The sequence below is a fragment of the Daucus carota genome, chromosome 9 (assembly GCF_001625215.2).
Source record: "Daucus carota subsp. sativus chromosome 9, DH1 v3.0, whole genome shotgun sequence".
Taxonomy (NCBI): domain Eukaryota; kingdom Viridiplantae; phylum Streptophyta; class Magnoliopsida; order Apiales; family Apiaceae; genus Daucus; species Daucus carota.
Window position 1 is genome coordinate 42,643,395 of NC_030389.2, and position 25,472 is coordinate 42,668,866.

The window sequence follows — 25,472 nt, forward strand, 5'->3', positions numbered from 1 at the left end:
AAGCCGCAAAATAAAATAAAGAAAACCATGTAGAGCTTTTGAATTCCAATAGTGGTGATAGTTGAACAAACACAATTGAGTACATTGATAATATTTTTTTTTAAAGGGTCCAAGAACTATGAGATAAAATAGAAGGGCAATTAAAATGTATTCAGGATCTCCCAAAAAGCTTTGTTCCCATTTCGACTTGGATACTAATATTTGCTGGAAGAAGAGCAATGCAGACAATCTGCATCTTGTAATATATAAGCCTTATGATCATGTGCAAGCAGCCAAGTACTACAGATTATCCATTGAGAAAGATAGGCCTATTTTTTTCGTATGATCATGATACTCAAAGTGCCTCTAGTAGTCTAATCGCAGCTCTAACCATCAACATAGTGAACACAAGTATCCCCTAGCTTACAAGAATGGATTAAAGTGATGAATTTTTGATAGATTTTATGAATTAAATCAAACAACTCTGTTGTAAACACTTTAAGCCTTGAAACTTACTAGACAGAATGTGTTGTCCGAACCTTACAATTCTATCAGAACTAATAAACCGTTGGAATAAAGATTACAGGACTAATTCTTCATCAGTATTCATGGCATGGAGTTATCAGAACATATGCTAACGTATGTCAGGGACCCGTACCCTTCTTTTGATAGTAAACTGGTTTGGGCAAAAGGGTTCTAATTTGCAGCTGGACTGATACACAAACATTCAGCCACAGAAATGAGCGTTCTACTGTATAATTAATTTTGAAGAAGGGATCCTGATACCGAAACAAGACTAGTTGCACGATGATAGTTATCAGACTTCCAATCCCTTTTGGTACACCTAGTGGTGTATATTAGTACTACTAATGTTCATATCTTGAAGGAGGTTTTGTGCATTTAAGAGTTTGGATGTAATGGGGCCTGGATTTGACTTAATCTCTATATCATTCAATTTTTTTTATCAAGCAATAAATAAGTTCTTAGTTTTCAGACGATGAAAGAATTGGAGCCACACATAGAACCTAGTGGAAAGGCCAGTGACTTCAGAACAAGGCAATCTCAAATGGGGTCAAGACAACAAACTGTCATTTAATTGCTATTCTATCATCGACGATCATGTGGTATATCTTTTTTCTTGAATTCTCTAGCTATGCCTCTGCATTACAGCATCAAGATTACCTTTCAGTAGCATTACAATCGTAATTTATGTGGAACTCTGCCATTCACTTGTTTCATAAAACAGGGTTTGCTGAATCATATGATTGCTGACAGATATGTTACTTGGGCTATTTGATTTTCGACACCCTATACCTCATCCTTGGGTCTAAGGGCACGACATTTTTCCTGTGTCAAGACATAAAAAAGAAGGAAAATGAGGAATATGAAGAGGACAAGAGGCTCAAGACTATTCTGACTTGCAATAGAAATCCAATTAAAGAATAGGCTTAAGAATGAAGCCTCTCTGATGTGCAATTTACAAAGTAATGTTAAATCTTTGCTACTTCTTCTTGTCTAATATACTTGTTAATCAAAAACTTATGAAGTGCATCATTCATGTCTAAAATAAGGACAAGTTCATACATCCTAGACGGCTAGACTTGAAAAAATATCAGGGTCGACATTGGGATCCATGTCATAAAGAGATCAAATTTGAACAAAAAAGGCTGACCTTACAAGTTCAAACCAGTGCTTGCTTGTCTGTTTTACTAAGTTTTACAGCAGGGTTTTGTATAACTCGCATGTCTTTGCATGAGTTTCAGTTTAGCGCAAATTTATAGAGTTTGGAAAGTTTGTAGAATTATCATTTTTGATATCAACCATGCATATACTGGGATACTGCATGAAGAGGATTGATTGCTGATAAATGTTTTAGCCTTTTAGGTATATGCTGGGAGCACTCAGATATCTACTTCTCTGATTGTGGCACTACTCAAGTTTTCTCAAAGAACTTTGATGGAATGGTGCATGTTTTTTGAGATTAATATGAGCTTCTTATGATTCACAAATGTTACACATCAAAAAAGGAAAGAAAAAGTGGCACTCATCATAACACCTTTACAGAGTAGATTACATTCCAGAACAACAGAAAACATTACTTCATATTAGCTATCAGCCAAAAGGGCTTATTGCATAGAAAAGAGACTTAACCAGCTACATATGGAAACTCTTAGACACCCATGCACATTGGCAGTCATATACCTTACTAAAGACATATGGACTCAAATATGTTTGTGTCTGATCATCTTCTGCAGCAGCATGTTGGTGCAAGATCCAATTGAAAGACCGGTATACAAGCTAGACGGAGATTTAAATTATATTTGATCAGGCCACAAGAAAGCTCCCATTGCAAACGCCCTTTTCTCATCAACATTCTTAGCTTCAGACTTAAGGCCGTATTGTTGCAGAAGCAAGTCCACCCTCCACTCCTCCATTTTCTGGTAATCCGTCTTGCTGTAACGCGGATAATGAAGAGGCATTTGGAAGTTGGAAGCATCCATTCTGGTGCCCTCCAATTCATTACCATAAGAAATCTTCATGCTTTTGGTGGCCTGTTCTTTTGTAGTGCTGTAGTTAGGGTACCCCAAGACAATGTTATAGGCAGAATGAAGAAGCCAGTTTAAAGCCATCACTATAGCTACTTGTAATCTCTCTTGTCACTCTTTAACAAAGATCTCAGTTGCTTCTATGTCTATGTATAATGCAGGTTTTAGCTCATATTTATAGGTAGAGAGACTAGGAAAAGACAAACTTGCATGCATTTACAATACAAGGAGCCTGTTTGGCCTGCTTTTCGGTTTTAAGCTATTTTCGACTTTGATTGAGAAACACATGTTTGTCTAATAAGACAGAAATCAGCTTAAAGTTATAAATAAGTTAGAAACTGAATTCAAACCAAAAATTAGTTTGAGGTATTTTTTGAATGAATTGAATTTTTAAGCATTTTTTTGATAAAGAGGTACTTTCCAATGAATTAATTTTCTAAACTTTTTTTTGATAAAAATTACCTATGCGATATAAGTTACTCATAGATCATTTTTATTTTTATTATTATATTTTCAATAATACATAAATCATTAATAAGTCATAATTATTCAAACAAATATTATAAACACCCAATTTAAATTCGTAATTTATAGATCACATTAAATCATAAACTCAGCCAAACGGATCACGTCCTAGTTCCACGTAAAAATTAGTATAACACTTGCAAGTAGCCAAATGAGTGGGGTCCTCTTTTTCCCATTCGAGATGTGTGTGGAAATTAGTATAATACTTGCAAAGAAAGATTATAATATAGGATTATAAATTGTGTACGACATTTCAAGAATTAATTCGATGATTGAGGGTGTGATTGTTACTTGTTTTAGTTCTTATCTTTTGTTGGGAGCCTAACATAGGCTCTCACAATACAGGTAGCAGTTGGATGTCACTTTCTTATAAATAAAAAATGAGCAATTTATTCAATACAACTCATTGCGTGGTATATATAAGATGTATCATGTCGATTTTATTTTATGGTAGCTAGTGCATAGATGTAAATTATTTGGTTCTCAATTATTTGATGAGCCTTGTTGTGCAAGTCTGCAAGATATCGACAGTATTCCAGAGATTTCAGTTTAGAGTTAATATTTGACGAGAATATTCTACATAGTTTTTGGTAGTTTGAATTAATATTAATGATATATTTATGTATGGCATGTAAATGAATAGTATAGCAAATTGAAAGTATTAATTTTGAGATTAACTATACTATTAAAATAAAATATTCTTAATATCATGATTTGTCATATAATATTTGTGAGTGGTGGAAAATTATAAAGTTACATAATTTAAAAGGACGAGCATATTAATATGTTTTTTGTATGAAATATATTCAAGAAAAGCAATAGCTATAAAATGAAATTACATATATGTATTATTCAATTAAAAGCACTTATTTGAATGGAATATCATCCAAAATTACACATAGAGGATATGAAATGATTTTAGAAAGAATATTTTTTTTTTCTTGTTGAATATTCAAGATCCGAGCCCATATATTATCAATGAAAATTTGAGCCCATTAGTCTATCAAATAAACTTAAGCCCATTAAACATTAGTCCAATACATACAATAACCTCTGCCATACCATTACAAGTTGGGTTGCCACTTGAGAGTTGACAATATCTACACAAATTTCGAAAAGAAATAGAGAGAGGAGTTAAGAAGAGAGGTCCATGCCAACCTGCAAAAGTGAACCATATTTATATATGGACCACCACACTACTCGAGGTGCTATGCCCATAAACCCCTCAATCCCTTGTAAATTGGACGATCAATTTTAAATTTCCTGCATTCACTCCTCCGGGAAGAAAAGATCTTTGTGCAGTATAGTAAATATAATAGAATATTCTTTGGTATCAAACATTTTATTAAAATAGAAATATAAAAAAATCCATTTTTTGTGCATAATTAACAAAACCTTTTTTTAGAAACAATTGATGATATTGAGGCCGTTGATACTCCCTCTGTCCCAATTTTACATGTCCTTTTTGAAAAAAATTGAGTATCTTAAAAAAAATTAATTGATTATTTTTTTTGTCCACAGGCACACTAACTAAAAAGTGGTCGTTAATATTCGTTTAAGAAAATTCATTTAAAACATTGTTTTAAAAAGAGGGAGGGATAAGTATTTTGGAACGAATATTTAATGTATATGTCCCAATTTATTTGTTTGTTTGATATTTTATGGTCAAATTGATCATAATAGTACTAAAATCTACATCTATTCTACTTTAAAAAGTATATTTTCGATTTTCAAGATCATATAATTAAGATAATTACTAATTATCAGTCAAAGTTTGGTCTATTTGTCCATAAAAAGTCAAACAACACAGGTAAATTGGGACGGAGGGAGTAGTAAAATACTCCCTCCATCCCAATTTAGATGAGCTTTTTGCTCATTTCACACATATTAAAAAGTATTAAATGATTGTTCTTTTTTCCATCTCTACCCATATTTATTGTGTTGACTTTCTATAGTATTAGCTAAATTGTACATTGAAAATGATAAATAAGAAAGGACAAGAGTGAAAGATTGTTGCTAAACGTGCATTGAAAACAGAGAGACTCAACTATTTTGGGATAAATTTTCTTTATAAAAGAGTTATCTAATTGGGATGGAGGGAGTAATCTCTTACATAGATATATTATACATATATTATAAAATATGTGCAAATGTTATTATAACAAACTATTATATAAATCATAATTGTTTATTTTGAGTAATTTTGCAAAATGTGCATGGTTTTATTTAGTTGATAGTATTGTTGTATTAACTTAATTTTCAAATGATCTATTAATACTATAGTTTGGAATTTATTAAATAAATAAATAAAACAAGTTTAAATAAATATTAAATTAATAAATATATCTATTTATTTTATCACTCTCAACTTTCATTGTTATTTAGCTACACTGTTTAAATATACATGTATGTTTTATTTGTTTGAAAACATGTTAGCATTGGTTTTATTATTTTATATACTAGTTTTATATAGACATAACTTATAAATATTGTCGTATAGGTCCCTAGCATAGACCAGAAATATTAATAATATTAATATGGTGATTAATAATCACAGTCTTTGCAGTTATGCTGAATATAAAGAATGCTGCTACACCACAAATTTCAAAGTACAGTAAAAATGTATCAGCGTGCCTGATACAGCAGTGATTTATAAATGTAATTCTCAGATGAAAAGGGAAAATATTTGTATAAAAAGAAACAACATAGTAATTTCTTTATAAATGTTACTCTTACCTGATCACAAGCAACGATCAGATTTGACTCAAGACACTTTGACTTTCAATGAACTGTAACTATAACTCTGCGAGACTTTTAAGTTTCACTGAACCCTAACGATAACTGTATGCTTGCTGTAATAATAACAGAGAACAATTAATTTAGATATCAAATTTAATATATATTCTGCATAAGTATTATGTTAGAATTAGTGATCGAGCTGCAACTCTTTGCATGTGTGATGTGTAGACATAGTTGAAAATGTGTACAAACGTAAGTTCAAATTCATAGAGTAAATGTTATATTAGATATAGGTGTGAGATATTTTTCTTTAAATGTATAAACAAATTATTGTTGGTTGTATATAAATTTTATGTTAAGATGATTATATTATTTACAAGATAGATAATATTTTTTTAATCTTTTTGTAATGTTTTTGCTAAATACATAAATCTTTTTAGTTATATTTTTGTTTACAAAATACGTGTATTTAATATAAAACATGTAAGCATGAGGATTAACAAAGACTGCACAGTTCTATAACATGGAATTTAACTAATATCAATATTTTTTGGGTGAGTGAATTTATGGGGTTTTTTCATAACATACTCAGTTGGTTTGAAATATAGGTCCACTTACTTCTAAATCGTTTGACCGCTTAGTTAAAACTGTTATTATTAAAAAAAAAATTAAAATTATAATATTAATCATATATATTTATTCTAGAAAATGAAAATTATGAAAAAAAAATCCCAACTATACAATCAAAAGGACTTAAAGGAGTGTGTGTGTCAAAAATTCAAATGATCTATATTTTAAAATGGAGACGGAAAGAGTAATTAAGAACACATGACCCTAGGAATATTATGGGCAACCATGTCCACATCTCCAGGAGAACTAATCTCCACTTGTAAAACTTACTTTGGGAGAATAAATTTCCAGCTACAAGTAAGAACACTTGTTTTAAGCTGAGTTTAAATGTCCTAAGCTCATATTTTCAGAAGAGTGCAGCATAAAATAAAGATAGCAGAAAAGATCTTCATGACACTTCATATTCAAATCCGGTAATGGTAAACGTATATTCTAGTTAGTGATGCCTCGAAGACCGGTATAGTTAGTTGTGATTTAATGCTTGTAATAACTGAGCCTGCTATAAATACCCCCCAGACAACCCTACTTCCTTGGTAGATTCACTCTGCATCTTTTCAAAGATTTGGTTTCTCCTTTAAACATAAGCCGACCGTGTGTAAGTCATTCATTTTCCCTGCTCAAAACTACCCTCTCTCTGTTTATTACACATGCACATGTACGTGCACACCAAGAATCTGCTTGAAACAACACAAAAAACATCTCTGTGTTACCCTTTTTGCTCATAAACTAACTAGTTTTGTTTCCTTAATTGTAGGCTACAGCATATGAAAATGGGCTTCAGTGTGAGAAGTGTGATTTGCATCTTCAGTTTATGTGTTGCATTTGCTTTGCTCTTTGGTATTCTCTCGCCCTTCTCTATCTATTTTTTTTTTCATGACAAGCATGGCTTATAGTATCTGTTCTAAGAAGTTCTCGAGATGAGTTAGGGTTGAACCGAGCACTGAGACGATAGAGGATAAATTCTTAACCTGAGTTGTCCAACCATGCTCTACTTCTCTTTTTATTAGGATGGGCAAGTCAAAAATCAAAAGGATTTTTTTTATCAGTTAAAATTATTTTTAAAAAAATTAAAATCTCAGGCTCCGGCTGTTTCGGAATCTTCACTCCACCGGTGCAAAACAAGTTCAATAAATATTGCTTGCTTCTTGTCGTTGTCTTTAGATCTATGGAATATGAATGTTTAGAGATTATATATGCATGTAGTACGTGTGCAGAATCTAGCCCTGTGTAGATTTGTGCCTCAACTTCTCTGCAGTTTTATCAGTCTTACTTAGTATTAAAAGCACACATTTTAGTACTATATCTTCATAGATAGATGCTTCAAAGATAACTGTTTTTCCGTCAGAAAATGAAAGCATGCATTTAATCATGTCATGTATATATAGTATTAATAGAGACACTGCATGCATGTATATACCACATGCATGCGTTCATGTCCATGTATGACTTGTATATATAGTTGTATTTCATAATGACCAATTTTGATGTTTAAGATAAAAATATTTTATATCACAGAGTTTTTGTAGTGTGTCCATGAAAAGATACTGATAATTTTTTGAATTTGAATGGAAAAGTTTTGATTGGTGAAGATTTTTATACGTACGTATGCTCCTATTGAATTGGCACTTACAAAGAAATAACCATGTTTGTGATACTGCAGTTGGTGACAGCAGTACTGGTGGAGGCATTCATGAGCTGAGGATTAAGAGTTTCAAAGTTAATCAAGCGACATCCATTCCCAGCAGAAAATTACTGACCGTAGCTGGTACGTTATTTCCCATAATCCTATTAATTACTGTAATTGATTACTATGCTACCACTTTTAGTTCATTTCACATCATACTTTTGTTCAAACTACATGCATGACTCATTTTTAAAGATCAGCACATATAATAGATCTATATTTGACAGGCACAAATGATTATGGTGATGGTTCCATTGGAGGCTCGGATGGAAATGGAATACCAGGATCAGACGGGTCTAATGGCTCCGATGGGAATGGAATACCGGGGTCAGATGGGTCTAATGGCCCCGATGGAAACGGAATACCAGGATCAGATGGGTCTACTGGCTCCGATGGGAATGGAATACCAGGATCAGATGGATCAACCGTCCCTGGTGGGAATGGAATACCAGGGTCAGATGGGTCTAATGGCCCCGATGGAAACGGAATACCAGGATCAGATGGGTCTACCGGCCCTGGTGGGAATGGAATCCCAGGATCAGACGGGTCTGATGGCTCAGGCTCTGGTGGTTGGGGAGGGTTTGGTGGACCAGATGGATCCGTAAACCGAATCGGTGCAGCATGCTCAAAGAGGAGCATAGATGTATTTCAAGGCCAAACAGCCCCCATGCCCAACGGAATTCCCACCTACACAGTCGAAGTCCAGAACATCTGTGTCTCCGGAAAGTGCACCATAGCCAACATCCACCTCAACTGTGGCTGGTTCAGCTCAGCAAGGCTGATCAATCCAAGCGTTTTTCGACGTCTCACGTACAATGACTGCCTTGTTAATAACGGACAGCCCCTTGGTCCTGGCCAAACCATTACCTTTTCATATGCAAATACTTATGCCTACCCTATGGCCGTCTCTTCCGTGGCTTGCTTCTGATGCAAGTAACAACCCTAGTATAATATAGTGCTTAAAGCACGTAGTTGGCATGTAGGTGTGTGTGTTCAATCTTTGTAGTTGTAGTTGTGTTTGTATGATCGGACTGAGTATCATGTGTGATCAGTGTTCTACTTAACAAGTTCTAGTTGTGTTTGGTTGTAGCATTTGCCCAGCTATTACTCCTTTGTAACAAAATCAAACCTTTGAGAATCCGAAATATTCGGTTTGGACGGTTTGGATCGGCTGGTTCAGACCGGTTTTGGATAATTATGCTCATACCTAAACCGAGACTAGTGAAAGAAAAAAAAAATGGCTTGTTCTCCTCCTCTCTTTCTTCATTCAATATGACGACGCCCCTTCTTGTCTACACTGTTTATTCTTCATCCATTGCTTTCCCAAAAATTTAGCTAAAGAAGACCGAAAATTTTTCTAATTTAATGATTCTTGTGTGGTTGAATTTATCCCTGTTTTCCTAGAACATTTGACCCAAGGAATATTATGGGCAACTATGCATGTCTTCATTTCCTGGAGATTTAATCAGCCTCGCAAAACTTATTTTGAGAGAATAAATTTCTAGCTCCAAGTAAGAACCCTTGTTTTAAGCTGAGTTTAAATGTCCTAAACTCATATTTTCAGAAGAGTGCAGCATAAAATAAAGATAGCAGAAAAGATCTTTCATGACACTTCATATTAAACGTATATTCTAGTTAATTGTGATTTAATGCTTGTAATAACTGAAATCAAAACTATCTTCTCTCTGTCTTTTGACGGTTTTTCTAGTGCACACGGTAACGATTTTTATATTGAGAGGATTTTGATCGGTGATATCATCAAAGTGGTTGTTGGTGTGTGTTCTGGACATACTAGGAAATCCGTTTTTTAATTTATCAGAAAGAAATATGCAGTTTACATATATACACATGCACACCAAGAATCTACTTGAAATAACAAAAAAAACATCTCTATGTTACCCTTTTTGCTCTAAGTAATTTTGTTTCCTTAATTGCAGGCTACAGCATATGAAAATGGGCTTCAGTGTGAGAAGTACTGTGATTTGCATCTTTAGTTTATGTGTTGCATCGGCTTTGCTCTCTGGTACTCTCTCGCCCCTTCCCTATTAACTTCTCTTTTTATTTGTATCGGCAAGTCAAAAATCAAAAGGGAATTTTTAAGTCATTTTTATAGTCATAAAAAATTTAAAATCTCAGGCTCCGGCTGTTTCGAAATCTTCATTCCACCGGTGCAAAACAAGTTTAATAGATATTGCTTCTTGTTGTTGTCCTTAAATCTACGGAATCTGAATGTTAGAGATTACGTGCGTGTTTGGAAACATGACTTCTCGCAAATAGATGATTCATTTGTGTAAAAAGATAAAACAATAAATCTTGACGTACATCCTAATTCACTATTAACTCACCCCATTTTCTCACTGTATTGCAAATTCGATGCTGTATTTTTCCTGAATTTTGATAACTTCGTATTTTTAGTGTCAACCAAATTTTCACTTTGAACTTCATCTAAAAAAATTCTCTTATAAAATTTTGACTTTACAAAATATTTATCGACAGTTATATAATTATATTTTAGTATATAATATATAATTTAAGTAAAATCATATTTTGTCTTTCATGATTAGATATTAAATTTATCTTGTATCGTGTGTCAAAAATTATTTTCAAAATTTAATAATAGAAAAATATATGTACACTTTTATTAATAAAAAAAATCTGATAAAGTAATTACTTAAATAGTAAAAGAAGGAAATCATGGAGCTATGCTAATTATGTGTTTATTCCCCTGTACAACTATGTTGTGAAGAATATCATCTTAATTATTGTATATTTTAATTAGATGTTATATATCATATTTTTATATGAGATGATAAATTTATTGTGTTTTAGTTATTTTCCTTCTTTTAATATTTAATTAATTTATTTATAAGATTTTTTATTAATAAAAACGTACATATATTTTTCTAGTTAAATAATACTAAATTTAAAATTAATTTTCGACACATGATACAAGATAAATTTATTATTTAATCATGAAAGACAAAATATAATTTTATATAAGTATATATTATATACTGAAATATGATCATATTATGGTCGATAAATATTTTGTAAAGTCAAAATTTTATAAGTAATATTTTTTAGATGAAGTTGAAAGTGAAAATTTGGCTGAAACGAAAATAAGGAGTCATTAAGATACAGGAAAAAAAGATGGCAGAGTGTGAAACAAGTGAGAAAGTGGGTCATGTGTTTACCCTAAAAACCAGGTAGTGAGTTAGTAGTGAATTAGTATGTACGCCAAGATTTATTGAAAGATAAAAACACTTATAAAAAGTTTAGAAAGCTAACTTTTATTTATGATTTCTATTTCTTTCACAAAGTTAAGTCTTGATTTACTTCTCATTTTTTTTTTTCCATTTCTTTACTTTAAACAAGAAGCACTTTTTTTTTAAGTTTACGATTTACCCAAACAGCCCCGATATACGTATGCAGAATATTCTAGCCTCGTGTATACTTGTGCGTTCAACATCCCTGCAGTCTTACTTGGTATTAATAGCACATATTTCAGTACTATATCTTCGTAGATAGATGCTTCAAAGATACAGTAACTTTTTTTCCGTGAGAAACGAAAGCATGCATTTAATCAGGGGCGGGTCTAGGAAGAGGCACAAGGGACACGTGCTCTCCCTAAAAAAAATTTTATATTCTTTCACCATTCTAAATTTTACAAAATATTAGAAGTGCCCCCCAAAATTCGAAAATGTATAGTTGTTTTCCGAAAATTTGCTAGGTGCCCCCTAAAATTTTGTGTCTAGATCCGCCCCGGCATTTAATCATGTCATATATACATATTTGAAATAGAGAGACACTGCATGCAGGCCATCTGGCCATGTATATACCACATGCATGCTAACGGTTTTGATGGGAATGGAATACCAGGATCAGAGGGGTCTACCAGCCCTGGTGGAAACGGAATACCCGGATCAGATAGGTCTAACAGCACGGATGGGAATGGAATACCAAAATCAGACGGGTCTACTGACTCCGATGGGAATGGAATACCTGCAGGATCAAAAGACTCTACCGACTCTAGCGGGAATGGAATACCAGGATCAGATGGGTCTGATGGACCCGATGGATCTACCGTGTCAATAAATCGAATTGGTCCAGCCGCAGGATGCTCAAAGAGTAGCATAACTATACTTCAAGGCCAAACAGCCCCCATGCCCAACGGAATTCCCACCTACACAGCTCAAGTGCATAACATCTGTGTCTCCGGAAATTGCAACATAGGAAACATTCACCTCAGCTGTGGCTGGTTCAGCACGGCAAGGACGATTAATCCAAGTGTTTTTCGCCGTCTCGCGTACGATGATTGCCTTGTTAATGACGGAAAGCCTCTTCGTCCTGGCCAAACCATTATCTTTTCATATGCAAATACTTTTTCTTACCCTATGGCAGTGAAATCTGTGACTTGCTTCTGATGCAAGTAAGGAACAACCCTAGTGTTCTACTTAACAAGTCCTAGTTGTTTTTTGGTTGTAGCATTTGTCCTATATTTGTCCTTACTATTTACTGCTTAGAGCAAAAACGATGGAAATATTCCGTCATAAGTTTTGAACTTGCGACAGATTTTAGGCTTAATTTCCGTCATACATATCCTGTTTTGTTGTAGCGTGACTTGAAATGATGAGATCCAAAATTATCATAATATGTAGAATGTTTTGTATTTATATTTTTGTAAAGTCAAATTTTAAAAATAAAAATAATTCGCTCAAGCTAAAAAATTTAACTTTTCATATTCTGATTATCAATAAACATATAACTTATTTACACAAAGAATGCTAATAATTTCTGACCAGCCAAACTGGCACAAAGTGTGCTAACTTCTGATAAATTTATTATAAAAAGTTCATTAAAAAAAATCTTATTTTTTTAGTAGTTCATCATTCAGTTATAATCAAAATTATAGTTTGTAGTTAAAAATTTGAACATTAAACATCTAAAACTGAAATTTGAATACTTTGATGAACTACTAGAAAATTTGAATTTAGAAAATTTGAATCCTCGGAACCGAGGTAGACACTACAATAATTTTAATTATATATTTCTCAGAAACTACAGCATATCTGTCTGGGTGGTGTAGTTGGTTATCACGTTAGTCTCACACACTAAAGGTCCCCGGTTCGAACCCGGGCTCAGACATTTACTCTTTTTGCAATGATTTTGGATAACACTGATTGCATTTTACCTGAGGCCTAGTAGTACTATTTTAACTCCTTTTGATTTTTAAATCTCCATTGATATGACTTTGGTACTAGCAGATGATTCTCTACAATTATTTAGTGAAGGCAAAGTCACAAAGGCACAACTTGTCTATCACATCAGGGAGTGGGCATAGTAGTACTCCATGAACTATCTATACCAGGAAAAAAATGTGATTAAAAAGTTGTTCATTTTTTTTACTTCCTGTGAATTGCCATATGTTGACTACAGTGATTAGGTGGCAATCGTTCCGTTTCGTATACTTTCGTTTCGTGTATTTTCGTGTTTCGTGTACTCGAAGGTGAAACCCGTATCCGCCCGTTATTGATTTCGTGTACCTAATCTGAAACCCGTATCCGATTCGAATCGTTTCGTGTATTTTTCGTGTATATTATATATAAAAATATTAATATAATTTTAATCAAAAAATAGTTTTAATATATATTTTCTTGTATAATTTTACTAAATATGAATGATATATATATACTTGCATACAATTCTTTACAAATTTGTTAATGTATCTCTAATATATATTTACATATACATATAAATATATATAGTTTACACAATTATATATATAATATATTATAACATATATATAATAAAAATTATGTACAAATATTCCGTGTACTTTCGTGTATTTCGTGTACCCAAAATGAAAACTCATATCCGACACGAAATCTTTCGTGTAATTTCGTGTTCGTGTATTTTCGTGTTTCGTGTATCAAAAATCAAAACCCATATCCATTATTTTCGTGTCGTTTCGTTTCGTGTTAGCGTGTTACGTGTCAAATTGCCAGGTCTAAGTCAGTGATCCACTTGCTTGGAATGCATAAATACTTCGGTTTTTCCATGGGCACACACTAAGCACTAAAATCCATGAATTTGAAGGGTTTTGATTGGCTTACCTTCTCTAATAATGGTGGATCCCCCTGCATTTACAACAACCACACCAATCAGAACTCTCCAAATTTATAGATTTCAGTGCTTAGCATGTGCCCATGGGCACACACTAGACAAACCCTAAATACTTAACTTGGCACAACATTTATATGTTGGCATCCTGTGCCTAAGAATCCGTTTAACTGACTTTATGACTTAACGTAACTTATTTGATAAGCTGAGAGTTTAAAATTTCTATTTAGATAATTTGACTTATTAATAATTTATGGGTTATTTAAAATATAATAATATCTATAAAAAGTGATTTATGGATAATTTATAACTTGTGATTAATTTTTTATCAAAAAATAGTTCAAAAAATTAAGTCACCGAAAAAAGTACCTCAAACTAACTTCTAACTTTAAGTCAGTTTCTTGCATATTCATGACTTTATACAGACTTTCGGCTTGTTACACAAACAGAGATTTTTCAACTTAAAGCTAGAAACAGCTTTAAATCCCCAGCTTATTGTTAAAACAAACAGGCTCTAAATCTGCTAAAATCTGAGTTGAACAGTATAAGTACTAGTAGTAAAAAACTCGAAGATCGTATTTTACTGAAATATGGAGAAGCCGCATATTCTAGCCATACCATATCCCTTCCAAGGCCATGTACTTCCCCTAATGCAGCTTTCTCTAAAACTAGTTGAACATGGTTTCAAGGTCACATTTGTGAACACCGAGGCTGTTCACAAGCGCGTTGTGAGTGCATTCTCTGAGGAAGACAATGTGGAAGAGCTTATAAATTTGGTTTCAGTCCCGGATGGACTGGATCCTGAGGAAGATAGGAATGATATAGCCAAGTTGACACAAGCTATGTTTCGAGTCATGCCTGGAGAGCTTGAGCAACTTGTCAGAGATATTAACCGCGCAGATGATAAAATTACCTGCATTATTGCGGATGAAACAATGGGATGGGCACTGGAATTTGCTGACAGATTCAAGATTAAAAGAGCTGCTTTCTGGCCTGCATCAGCTGCGCTGTTGGCCTTGAAATTAAGCATCCCGAAACTTATTCAAGATGGATTTGTAGATAATGATGGTAAGAACCTGTAAATTAATGTTATTTCTTCTTTGATATACCTGTATAGTTAATTATTCATGATAAATACAATCATAATTTATAGAATCAAGGACACTGATTATTTGCTTAAATTTATCCTCAGTAGACTGAGGTTTGGCTCGATGCAGACTTGAGTATCATAGTTTTTGATTGATTGTATTATTGATCACGGTTTTGATTAATAATACAAGTTGGGACATTGATTTTCCACGTCATTTATGTTTGTGTGTGATATTTGCATAGAAGGTGAATCGTATTTTATCCCTAACAGAACGAATTGCTGATTCGCTTATGTTTTTCATTGCAGGAAATGTATTAAGAAGTGAAATGTTTACTCTAAGCACATCAATGCCGGTCATGAACTCTAAAGACTTTGCTTGGACCTCTGCTGGTGACTCCAACGCAGCGAAAATCATGTTCAGAATTTTTGAAGGAACCAATAGAACTGTGAAGCTGGCTGAGAGGATTATTTCCAACACATCCTATGAGCTAGAGCCTGCTGCATTGAGCTTATTTCCAGAAATACTGGCAATAGGCCCTTTTCTTGCAGACAACCGGCTTGGAAAATCATCAGGCTCCTTCTGGAGGGCTGATGCAAGCTGCCTGGCATGGCTAGACCAGCAGCCAAACCAATCAGTCATATATGTGGCATTTGGTAGCTTCACAATTTTCGACCAAAAACAGTTCCACGAACTGGCTACTGGACTTGAGCATACCAACAGGCCATTCTTGTGGGTGGTCCGGACTGATATGATGGACGGAAAGTCTGAGGATTTTTTGAAAATATTTAAGGTCCGAATAGGGCAGCGGGGTAGAATAGTGGGCTGGGCTCCTCAACAGGCTGTTTTGAATCATCCTGCGATAGGTTGTTTCTTGAGTCATTGCGGTTGGAACTCTACAATAGAAGGTGTAAGCAATGGTGTGCCGTTCCTGAGCTGGCCTTACTTTGCCGATCAGTTTCTTAACCAAACCTACATTTGTGATGTATGGAAGGTTGGGCTTGCCCTTGATAAAGATGAAACCGGGATCATCACCAGAGGAGAAATCGAGAATAAGGTGGAAAAGTTGTTGAATGACAAGACTTTCAAACAGAGGGCTTTGATCTATCAAGAAATGGTTATAAGCGGCGCTCAAGAGAGCGGATGCTCTAACAAAAATATGAGCAACTTCATTCAATGGATCAAGTATTGAAGGACATTATACCATGTCCATGAATAAAAGTTTCTAGATCTATATTAGTAGCCTCATACTTGCATTTGGGTAAAAACTAAAATGTAATAGCTTATATGGCGCTAATGCTTGCATTTCGCCACAAGCAGAAATAATCACAAACTCTCTTCTCTTCCTTACTGAAGATTGCAGTTGCACACACGCAAGGCTACCCTCAACATCCTACAAGGACAACTAGGGAGATAACGCTAACAAAGAGGTCTTCAGGGTATTTGTATTATCTTTGTTATCACCCAGAATATTTCCAGAACTCAGTTATGTTACTTATAAGTTCAGATCCTATCCATGTTATATTGCATGCTAGCGGTAACAACTAACAAATGCATGTCAATTCGGGATGATATCTGGCTGTAATCTGTAAATTTTATTTGCTTCTCTGTCTGTCTGACTGTATTGCTTCTCAATATATACTAATTCCTTCTAAGAAACTGAGACACAATGTATATAAAAACTGAGCAAAACTATACTTGGTCCATGTTCCTGCTTCACAACCTAAGACGGGGTATAAAGATGATTGTGGTAACGATTTAGATAGCCTATGGATCTGATTGCTCATTTTCATTACAGGCATCTATGTGATCCAGCCTCTTTAGGCCTTCTATTGCGTCGAACTACTGTGGAAAACGTTCTTACACTTCTAGGAGGCAGGGCACTGACCTTGTTGGAAGCAGTGGCGAGACATAGCCCAAGATTCGAAAAAGAAAATCCTAAATATCTCACATCTCACATCAACGTTTATTACAGTCTAAGTATGGAGATAACATCTCACATCGCATAAAGATATTGTATTTTACATATGTAACTACTCTTTAGTTATGTTTGCTATAAGATTATCAATGTCCGATCCTTTTAACAGCCATATGCCTATAGTAGCTAATGAAGTTCGCTTAGTTAGTTCATCTATATCTAGTTAACTGGCAAAAGAGCCCGAAATGCATAACATCACTTGTTACTCAAGAGTAACAACTAACAAGTGAAATTCTACAGGAGTTTCAGAGAATTCTGTAATCCCTTTCTTCTCGGTCCATATATTAACATATTCCTATCACCGAAGAATAAACTGACCTTTCGTGCCAATATCTATAAATTCTTTAGGCCAATTAAACAATCCAGCAGAGCAAAACCAAAATTATAGTGTACTAGCACAGCAAACAAAGAAAGCAAGATCTGATGCAAGAAAAAAGCTCATCAATTATCATCACTTGCAACATGTATATCATTCTCACAAAATCATATTACAACAAGTCCAGTTTATAAACCCTAGTAACTGTATTCATAACTGAACTCATTAACACCAATCATAGCAGAAACTACCTGAGAAACAATGAAAACACCTCCACCAAGGATAACTATGATCAGAATCGCAGAAATCGGGTTCTTTAACAACTGCACAATAGGCTCAAAAACAGCATACAGAACTCCTGTACTTACAGTGAGTGCATAGAGTCCATATCTCCTCATGTTATCCCAGAAATCCTCAAGCAAAGGCCCCTCTGGACCCCATGCAAGAGCTCTGCTGTGCTCATCGATTCCCATCAGCAACATCACCACTCCAACTGAGAGAGTTCCTAGGACCAAGTTTCTTGATAGCCCATCTAAGAGTTCTTGATTTTTTGGTGCAAAATGTGTGGCCTTTACCAAGCTTCTTGATAGCCCATCTAAGAGTTCTTGATTTTTTGGTGCAAAATGTGTGGCCTTTTGGGTGGGTTCTAAGGTGGTTTTTGCATGTTTTGTGGGGTTTGGTTGGTGGGTTTTGAGCTTGGAAGTGGTTTGAGTTGGGACTAGAGAGGGGGGGTTTAAGTGGAGTTTGGTTGAATTGTTGGGGTTTGAGAAGTTGAGGAAATGAGATTTTAGAGGGAGGGTCTTCATTTCTCGTCGAGATTCTTGAGTTTGAGGGGTGTGAGGAGATAAATAGAGTGAATGAGTGGTGGTGTTTGATGTATCAAAGCCTTATCTGTGAAGTTTTCTTTGTGTATGGGCTCAGGCATGGGCTTGCAGATTCTTATTTGGTCCAAGCCGATCTCGGTTAAATTTGGACTTCAGCTGGAATTGAATTGAATCATCGACTGAATTTTGTTTCGTTTAATATTTTTCGATTCGATGTATTTTCGGTTCTCTGTTTGTTACTCCCTATGTCCCTCTCATTTCTTTACAGTTACTATTTTGAGATGTCACTCTCATTTTTTTACGAACTATAAATAGTAAGTTTTTCTCATCATTACACCCACTATCTTCCCCTACTATCTCATAGAGTAGTATTTAACAATAAAAACTACTATTACACTCGCTACTTTCCTCCACTATCTCAAATCTATTATTAGATATTGATAGTTCCCACCACTTTACTCGCTTTTCATCATTTTTTATATATTGTCTTGGTCTCTGTGTCCCCCTCCAATGTAAACAATTGAGGGGGACGGAGGGAGTATATTATAGTTGGCTATCTGCTTATATTTTCGCTTCACCGATTAAAAATATATCTTTCAACCTCGTTTTCGTTTATTTTATTATTTCGGTTTAATATCGGCTTGACTTGACATTTAAATTGAAAAATGACCGGAAATAATAATCCAAATGTGTTTTAAGATGAAAACTAACTACAAATAATAATCCGAATGTGTGAGATGAAAAATTACCAATCCAAATGTGTTCGTCACGTCCAACAATTTCTGATATATTGACTTGAACCGGATATATTTTTTCCAACTTATTTTCAATCGGAAACATCCCGAATTATCAGTCCAGTAAATGGAGAAATCGGTGATTTTTATAGTTTTAAAAATAAGTTATGACAATTTTCGAAAATAAGTTATGAAACTATATTTAATCAGAGCTTTAAAGTGTGTGTCGTGAAAAAACATGTAAAGAAATGAACTCCGGAGTAGCAATTTCAGTCCTGCTATCAACTGTACTGCTCTTAAAAAAACATATCATATCTTGACATACATTTACATGGCTATAGCGTTCAGCATCAGCTATCAAGCTTTAGCTTGTGTCCGGATTATTATTAAATCTGAAGTCTTACAACTGGAAGTTAAAAAGCACCAGCACATATATACTACTAGAGATGACAATAGAGGGCTCTAAACTGGCAGGAAAAGTTTTACTGCTACTCTACTACAGATAACAAGTATATGTATGATACTGCAAGGTAGAAGCATGTTACACATTTTTTGAACAAATCTTCTCTTAAGGTTTTATAGGCGCAAGCGCGACATTACGACATCTGCATGTACGATAAAGCTACAGAGGTTTCTATGCACAAATATTAGTGTGCCGTCGTGCTACCTTTCTGTTCATTGATATATAGAGGTAAACTTTTTAACATAAGTGCCGCGAGAGACGAAATGTGTATAGCTATAATTTGGATATATACTTGACATATGACAAACAACTAGCCCACCCCTTCATCCAGAACCTCAATTCTGTCGACTTCATAAGGACCATAAGCCCAACTACACAACAGAAAATAAAGAAGATTAAGTAGAGACAAACCGGCAAGCACACCATAGTAGTAATCGTAGTGACCTCTATTGATATTGCTTGAAACCCAACTCTGCTTCCCTTCACCTGAAGAAACACGATCAACAAAATTAAATATCGCGGTTGCCAACAAGTTACCAGCACAAGTCCCGAGACCTTGCAGAGTTGACGCTATGCTGGACATGCTTCTTGGAAACTCGGACAAGTAGAACTCAATTTGACCTATTGCATTAAAAACCTCTGCAATGCCAATGAGGCAGTTTGGAATTATCAGCCACATTGCTGACATATTTACTATGGCCGTTGGGTCATCAATTAGTCCTTGCTTAATTGCAATACGTCTCCGAATATTTTCTATGACTGCTGTCACTGCTACAGACAGGAAAGACACGAAGATTCCGGCACCCATTCTTTGTTTTGTGGTCAGACGGACAGGTTTTTTCATTATTACTGATGCTAAGGGGAGTATGAAGCTCTCGTATAGAGCAACCCATAGTACAACAGAAATAACTGCAAACACACTAAAAGAACCTGCTGGAATTTCAAACCCTGATGTAACATGTCTATCCATGGATCCGGCTTGAAGTACAGGAAAAGAAGGTTGACTTATGGTCACAGACATCATCACTCCTGTTGACCACAATGGGATCACCTTCAGCACTGCTTTTAACTCCTCTACTTGATGAACTGTGCAAAGACTCCACGAGTCTGCAATTCTTTCATCATCACTCATATATTGCTGAGGATCACTGATAATGCAAGCTTTATTCAGAAACCTGTAATGCCGACAAATCTAATAAGTGAAAATTTATTTTGTTTTCTTTTCTTAAAAAATAAATCTTACTCTCGAATATAATTAGGTATTCCAACATTTGTTAATAAACCAGACTGCATATGTAGCTTACATAAAGGGCACATATACATGTATTATATTTAAATTCACATTTCTCATCGAATAATAATTAATTGAAGGCATGGACTCAAACTATGATAATAGAATGATACCTCAGTTTATTACTTGGCACAACCATTTCAGACCCCTTCTTGTTGTGATACTCCGTCGTTGTGCTGTCCGGTGATACTGTTAGATGTCTGTTCCGAAAGGATGCAACGATCACTTGAAGGAAATCAGTAAGCAGGCTTGTTTTGTTCTGTAACTTGATGTAAAAGGGAGTTGCCAAAAAGAATGAAAGTGCTGATACAAACATGAGTACAACAGGAACTGCGAAACCAATTTTCCACCCCAAGTGATCTTGAATATATGTAACGCAAGATAAAGCTATAATAACACCAAGCACTATACTTGCATAGTACCATGCATAGTATTTCTTTAGGGCAGACTCACTTTTATGGTTGTCTTGCCCAGATAGTTGATCGACACCAAATGCCAAGGAAGATGATCTGATGCCCCCAGCACCAATTGACATGAGTCCTAAAGACAAACATAATACATAAACTTGCACAGCTGTAGGGGAGCTGCAGCTGATACTAGAATCAATGCATGGTGGAGGCCTTGCCTGAGGAATCATCGATGTTGACCAAAACAGTGCCATTCCCTAAACAAAGAAAATGTAGTTGCTCAAATTACAATTGATATTAATATTAAGAAGTGCATATTTTTTTCTATCACATGAATATTTGTGGAAAATTATAATTATGCAAAGAATTGTCTGTGATGATCAAGATAGAACATAAAATGTTTTTTTCTGTGGGAGGTCGAGGTAGGCCAACAAGATGGCATATGTGACGAAAAGACAATTTAACATATCAGTCCTCTGTCCTACATATGTCAGCCCCAACAGAAAATAAAACTCAAACTTTAGGATAAAATAACAAAATCTAACAATAACGATTCACACCACAAAGTTTGAAGAAAATGCAATGTCAACGGATCACTGAAACAGTGACACCTAGAATCAGCAATGGTACTTGGACATTTGGTTCTGCAACTCGTAACAAACGCTACAAACTTGCTGATACAGAAATGAAACTCATGCATATTGCAATATTTAAATATAAAATATTATCGGCAGTCCTTTTCCAATCCCTACAGATGCGAATGTAATGCTTTGATGATGAAGCGAGTCCATTTTGCACTCCATAATGCCTAGGTTGGAACTTGGCAGCCAGATGTAAAGATATGAAGGATGACACTTAGAAAAATCAGTTTAGTTCTGATTTTTTGGTCATATCAAACCTCAATATTAAATGGCACCTTTTTTTTCTTTTTTTTTTTTTGGGGGGGGGGGGGGGGGGGGGGGGGTACCAACATATATCCACATGCTCTATATGTTCACAGGACAAATGAGAACTAATATTTTAAAGTACACGCCTGGCTGGAAAATATAAATATGGATGTTTAGATAACAGTGATATTTAGGGTTTGAAAGTGGGTCGGTCAGGCTTGAAATGGCAGGGAAGCATCACTGGTTATGGTGAGACAGCATTGAAGGTGGAGAACATTACTCCATACTTCACAAATCATGAATTGTTTTTTACGTTTATAATAGTATAATTTAATCTTTATATGAAAAAAATTTGAACTTTTCACACTTTAAGTAAGGATTTGAAGCTTAACCCAAGTCATTCTCACTAAGCAGAGTAGTTGGTTTTCCGTCTGTGTTATTCAGCATCTTAATATTTTGTATAAGAATTCACTGTACCCGGGATGATAAAAATATTCTGCAAAATGAATTAATTTATATCTCGACGATGATAGATTATTATGTAGCTCACAGGGTAAGATTGCTTTTCTTGCGGTTCAGCGGTTAGTTTTGGTATTCGACCATATATTTGTGTATTAAGAATTTTAAGACATTTCTGTATCAGAACCAATTTATTCAATTAAAACTGATCATCTCTAAAAATTTTGGTTCTGCCGCTAGAATCTCTCGGCCAAAATGCTCACAAGCAACACTCTGATGATGAAAGAATTCTACAAAGTTGCTGAGTAGTTGATTAGTGATGATAACAAGTAAAGTTAACTGGATGAAGTAGAGATGTGGGTTAAGGAAATAGAAAGATGCTGAATTTGGGGTCCAGTGATGAAAACTAACATCCAATCTGATTGTGGCTAAAGTCATAGAAAATATATTTAACTAGCAAGTGAAGAAAATGTAATAAAATTTCTAGCAAAATTGACACCTTACTAATTTTAGATTTAATGGTTCCTTGTAAATAAGGATTGAAGGGAGGCTCCCTTTGATTTAAGGAGTCACTACGAAAATTTCGGAGTTTTTTTATAATAACTCATCAAAATTTAGCTTTAAATAGCTAAATATGACGCCACTTGTAGATGCTCCAAAATAATTGCTGTTCAAATAAACAATTATTACGGTAGTTCAAGGGGAAAACACACTCGTGTATTAAAAAATTGTCATGACGCAGCTTTGGCAGGATATGTTTGTTTTAACCTATGCTGTAATAAACAATAAATTCATTGGCAAACCTATAAGGGACTATAATACTAAAGAGCACAAAGGCTGACCGATCGAAGCACCATGTCCATTTCCTCCAGAGGCATCTTATCTAAGTATTAAATTCTCGAATGAAAACCACACATAATACTTCAATAAACATGTTCATCTATGTATCTGAGGCTTAATTCGAGTAATACTACAGAGAACCTCTAGGGGACAGTAGAATTTCACAAATTTATCGAGCATGAAAATAAAAAGAGTCAATATCTCAAAGACGGAAAGTGTTACCTACCACGAGACTTATGAGTGATCCAACTCCGATGACCGGGTAGCGGCCGGCAAAAGAATCAGCAATAAAAGCCCCAACAACCGGCAAGAAATTCGTGGCAGCCGACCAGATACTAATGAGATTAGTCCCCGCAACCATACTCATATGATACTCATTCATCAAATACTTTATCATGTTCGGTAATAACCCGAAACTCGCCACTCTTTCAAACGCCTCATTTGCTGATCACCACAACATCAAATTCAACATCAATATCAAAAAAACCGGAAAAGTTATCTGGAAACCGCTATCTCATCGAAAACCTCAGAAATCATATGTAAAATTTTGCAATATTTCATAGTACATAACTACATATATAATAACCGCTTTTTCATCGGAGACCTCGAAATCATATACCACAAGCATAACATATTTTGTATAATAACAAATTTTACGATATTTTTCAGAACATACGTGGTCTTCGAGATCTCGAAAGCATACATACCTATAATGAATGGGAGAGTTCTGAAACCACCCTTGGGATTGGCGGGCTCCAACAGAGGCTCCTTGTTCATTTTGTGGGCTTCCTCCATAGCATGAAGATTTAAGAGTGTTTATGTAGAGATATATGTAGGTGTGTAAAGATTTTAAGTCCAAAGCACAAGAAGATAGAGAGAAGAGAGAGCGAGAATCACAATTATCAAACACTTATCGTTTTTGTTGCTGCCAAAGCGGGAGTTGCGAACGTGTGAAAACACTGACTTCGCCTGCCGAGATCATCTGCTCTTTACACGTGGCGTGAGTTGTGTAATATCGTCCCGACAGCTCACTTCTAGTCGACTGAATTGCTGCTGTTTTCTTGCGGGACAGTTACGGATATTTTTTCATTCTTTTTTTGTGACACTGATTCCGTGGGGAAATTTGAAATTAGTTTCAAGTCCAATTTAATCTAAATTATATGTTTAAATATATTAAAAATATAATTCAAAATTTAGATGATACTTATAATCCTTTTGAAGTTGTATAATATCATAAAAATGAGAGGTAAAGCTTATCGTATAATTTTAATTTACTATAGATAAGTAAAATAATTGAGGATAATTCATTTTCTTTAGGATTTAAACACAATTCCTCAGAATCTCATGGATTTTGATGGGATTTCAAAAGACTTTAAATACATTGAGAAATGTCATAAAATCCATCATTTCATAAAATTCAAAAAAAATCTATCAGTATTTGAATACCATCAGATTTTATTGGATTTTAAACAATATCAATTAAATACAATAGGATTTTAAAACATAATTTAAAATCTCAATTAATAACCACCATATTTTGTGGTATAATTTAAAATCTCAATCGAATACGTCTAGATTTTGATGGATTTTAAACAATCTCAATTGAATACTCTCAAATTTCATGAATGCAAAAAAATATTTTAAAATCTCAATTCAATACATCTCTCAATTCACTGCATCCCTCAATTCTCAATTCACTGCATCCCTCAATTCACTACGTCCATGTAACTCTGTGAGTTGAGTTTAGAGCAACTCCAAGGGTAACATGTATAATAGTTGGCTATTTCCATTGACTATATTGAATATGTAAATTTTTTGCTGAGGGTTCCAATAATTACTCCAATGGAATTATTTATATTCATCCTTATGTAAATTTATACCTAAAAGCTTTGTTGGATCGACAAATATAGCCAACCAAACATAGTTGGCTATATTTTTTGCCAAAGGGGGAGAGGGTTGGAG

General features: G+C 34.6%; 5 protein-coding genes and 1 non-coding gene across 7 annotated transcripts; 3 read left to right on the forward strand and 3 right to left on the reverse strand.

Moving 5' to 3' along the window:
* Positions 1–2,005: 2,005 nt before the first annotated feature.
* Positions 2,006–2,698, reverse strand: LOC108200922 (uncharacterized). Its single transcript, XM_017369195.2, has one exon. The coding sequence runs from the start codon at positions 2,607–2,609 to the stop codon at positions 2,295–2,297; it is 315 nt and encodes a 104-aa protein (XP_017224684.1). The 5' UTR covers positions 2,610–2,698; the 3' UTR covers positions 2,006–2,294.
* Positions 2,699–6,937: 4,239 nt separating this feature from the next.
* LOC108202145 (uncharacterized) lies at positions 6,938–9,298 on the forward strand. The gene is made up of 4 exons (XM_017370529.1): positions 6,938–7,014; positions 7,174–7,256; positions 8,080–8,184; positions 8,331–9,298. Exons 2-4 carry the CDS (start codon positions 7,184–7,186, stop codon positions 9,029–9,031), a joined length of 879 nt encoding a protein of 292 aa, XP_017226018.1. The 5' UTR covers positions 6,938–7,014; positions 7,174–7,183; the 3' UTR covers positions 9,032–9,298.
* Positions 9,299–13,174: 3,876 nt separating this feature from the next.
* On the forward strand, positions 13,175–13,248 carry TRNAV-CAC (transfer RNA valine (anticodon CAC)). Its single transcript has one exon. It is a non-coding gene; the product is annotated as a tRNA-Val (tRNA).
* Positions 13,249–14,689: 1,441 nt separating this feature from the next.
* LOC108200376 (UDP-glycosyltransferase 83A1-like) lies at positions 14,690–17,384 on the forward strand. 2 transcript variants are annotated; one of them, XR_010287858.1, is made up of 3 exons: positions 14,690–15,291; positions 15,620–16,750; positions 17,110–17,384. XR_010287858.1 is itself a non-coding variant. In XM_017368500.2 (2 exons), exons 1-2 carry the CDS (start codon positions 14,814–14,816, stop codon positions 16,501–16,503), a joined length of 1,362 nt encoding a protein of 453 aa, XP_017223989.1. In that variant the 5' UTR covers positions 14,690–14,813; the 3' UTR covers positions 16,504–16,822. The 2 variants fall into 2 exon arrangements, 1 of the variants encoding a protein (XP_017223989.1); XM_017368500.2 differs by lacking the exon at positions 17,110–17,384 and having other exon boundaries at positions 15,620–16,822.
* A 326-nt stretch (positions 17,385–17,710) lies between these two features.
* Positions 17,711–18,483, reverse strand: LOC108200377 (uncharacterized). The gene has a single exon (XM_017368501.2). It carries the CDS (start codon positions 18,409–18,411, stop codon positions 17,803–17,805), a length of 609 nt encoding a protein of 202 aa, XP_017223990.1. The 5' UTR covers positions 18,412–18,483; the 3' UTR covers positions 17,711–17,802.
* A 1,181-nt stretch (positions 18,484–19,664) lies between these two features.
* Positions 19,665–24,447, reverse strand: LOC108202834 (protein NRT1/ PTR FAMILY 1.2). Its single transcript, XM_017371397.2, has 4 exons — positions 24,218–24,447; positions 23,737–23,954; positions 21,031–21,581; positions 19,665–20,801 (listed from the first exon to the last, which is right to left on the reverse strand). The coding sequence occupies exons 1-4, from the start codon at positions 24,303–24,305 to the stop codon at positions 19,937–19,939; spliced, it is 1,722 nt and encodes a 573-aa protein (XP_017226886.1). The 5' UTR covers positions 24,306–24,447; the 3' UTR covers positions 19,665–19,936.
* Between the last annotated feature and the right edge of the window lie 1,025 nt (positions 24,448–25,472).

Coding starts and splice junctions, on each gene's coding strand:
- LOC108200922 (XM_017369195.2), bottom strand. CDS start 2,609: ATGGCTTTAAACTGGCTTCTTCATTCTGCCTATAACATTGTCTTGGGG.
- LOC108202145 (XM_017370529.1), top strand. CDS start 7,184: ATGAAAATGGGCTTCAGTGTGAGAAGTGTGATTTGCATCTTCAGTTTA. Junction 7,257..8,079: donor TGCATTTGCTTTGCTCTTTG/GTATTCTCTCGC, acceptor GTGATACTGCAG/TTGGTGACAGCAGTACTGGT. Junction 8,185..8,330: donor AAAATTACTGACCGTAGCTG/GTACGTTATTTC, acceptor TATATTTGACAG/GCACAAATGATTATGGTGAT.
- LOC108200376 (XM_017368500.2), top strand. CDS start 14,814: ATGGAGAAGCCGCATATTCTAGCCATACCATATCCCTTCCAAGGCCAT. Junction 15,292..15,619: donor TGGATTTGTAGATAATGATG/GTAAGAACCTGT, acceptor TTTTCATTGCAG/GAAATGTATTAAGAAGTGAA.
- LOC108200377 (XM_017368501.2), bottom strand. CDS start 18,411: ATGAAGACCCTCCCTCTAAAATCTCATTTCCTCAACTTCTCAAACCCC.
- LOC108202834 (XM_017371397.2), bottom strand. CDS start 24,305: ATGGAGGAAGCCCACAAAATGAACAAGGAGCCTCTGTTGGAGCCCGCC. Junction 21,582..23,736: donor GATCACTCATAAGTCTCGTG/GTAGGTAACACT, acceptor TTCTTTGTTTAG/GGAATGGCACTGTTTTGGTC. Junction 20,802..21,030: donor GTGCCAAGTAATAAACTGAG/GTATCATTCTAT, acceptor TCGGCATTACAG/GTTTCTGAATAAAGCTTGCA.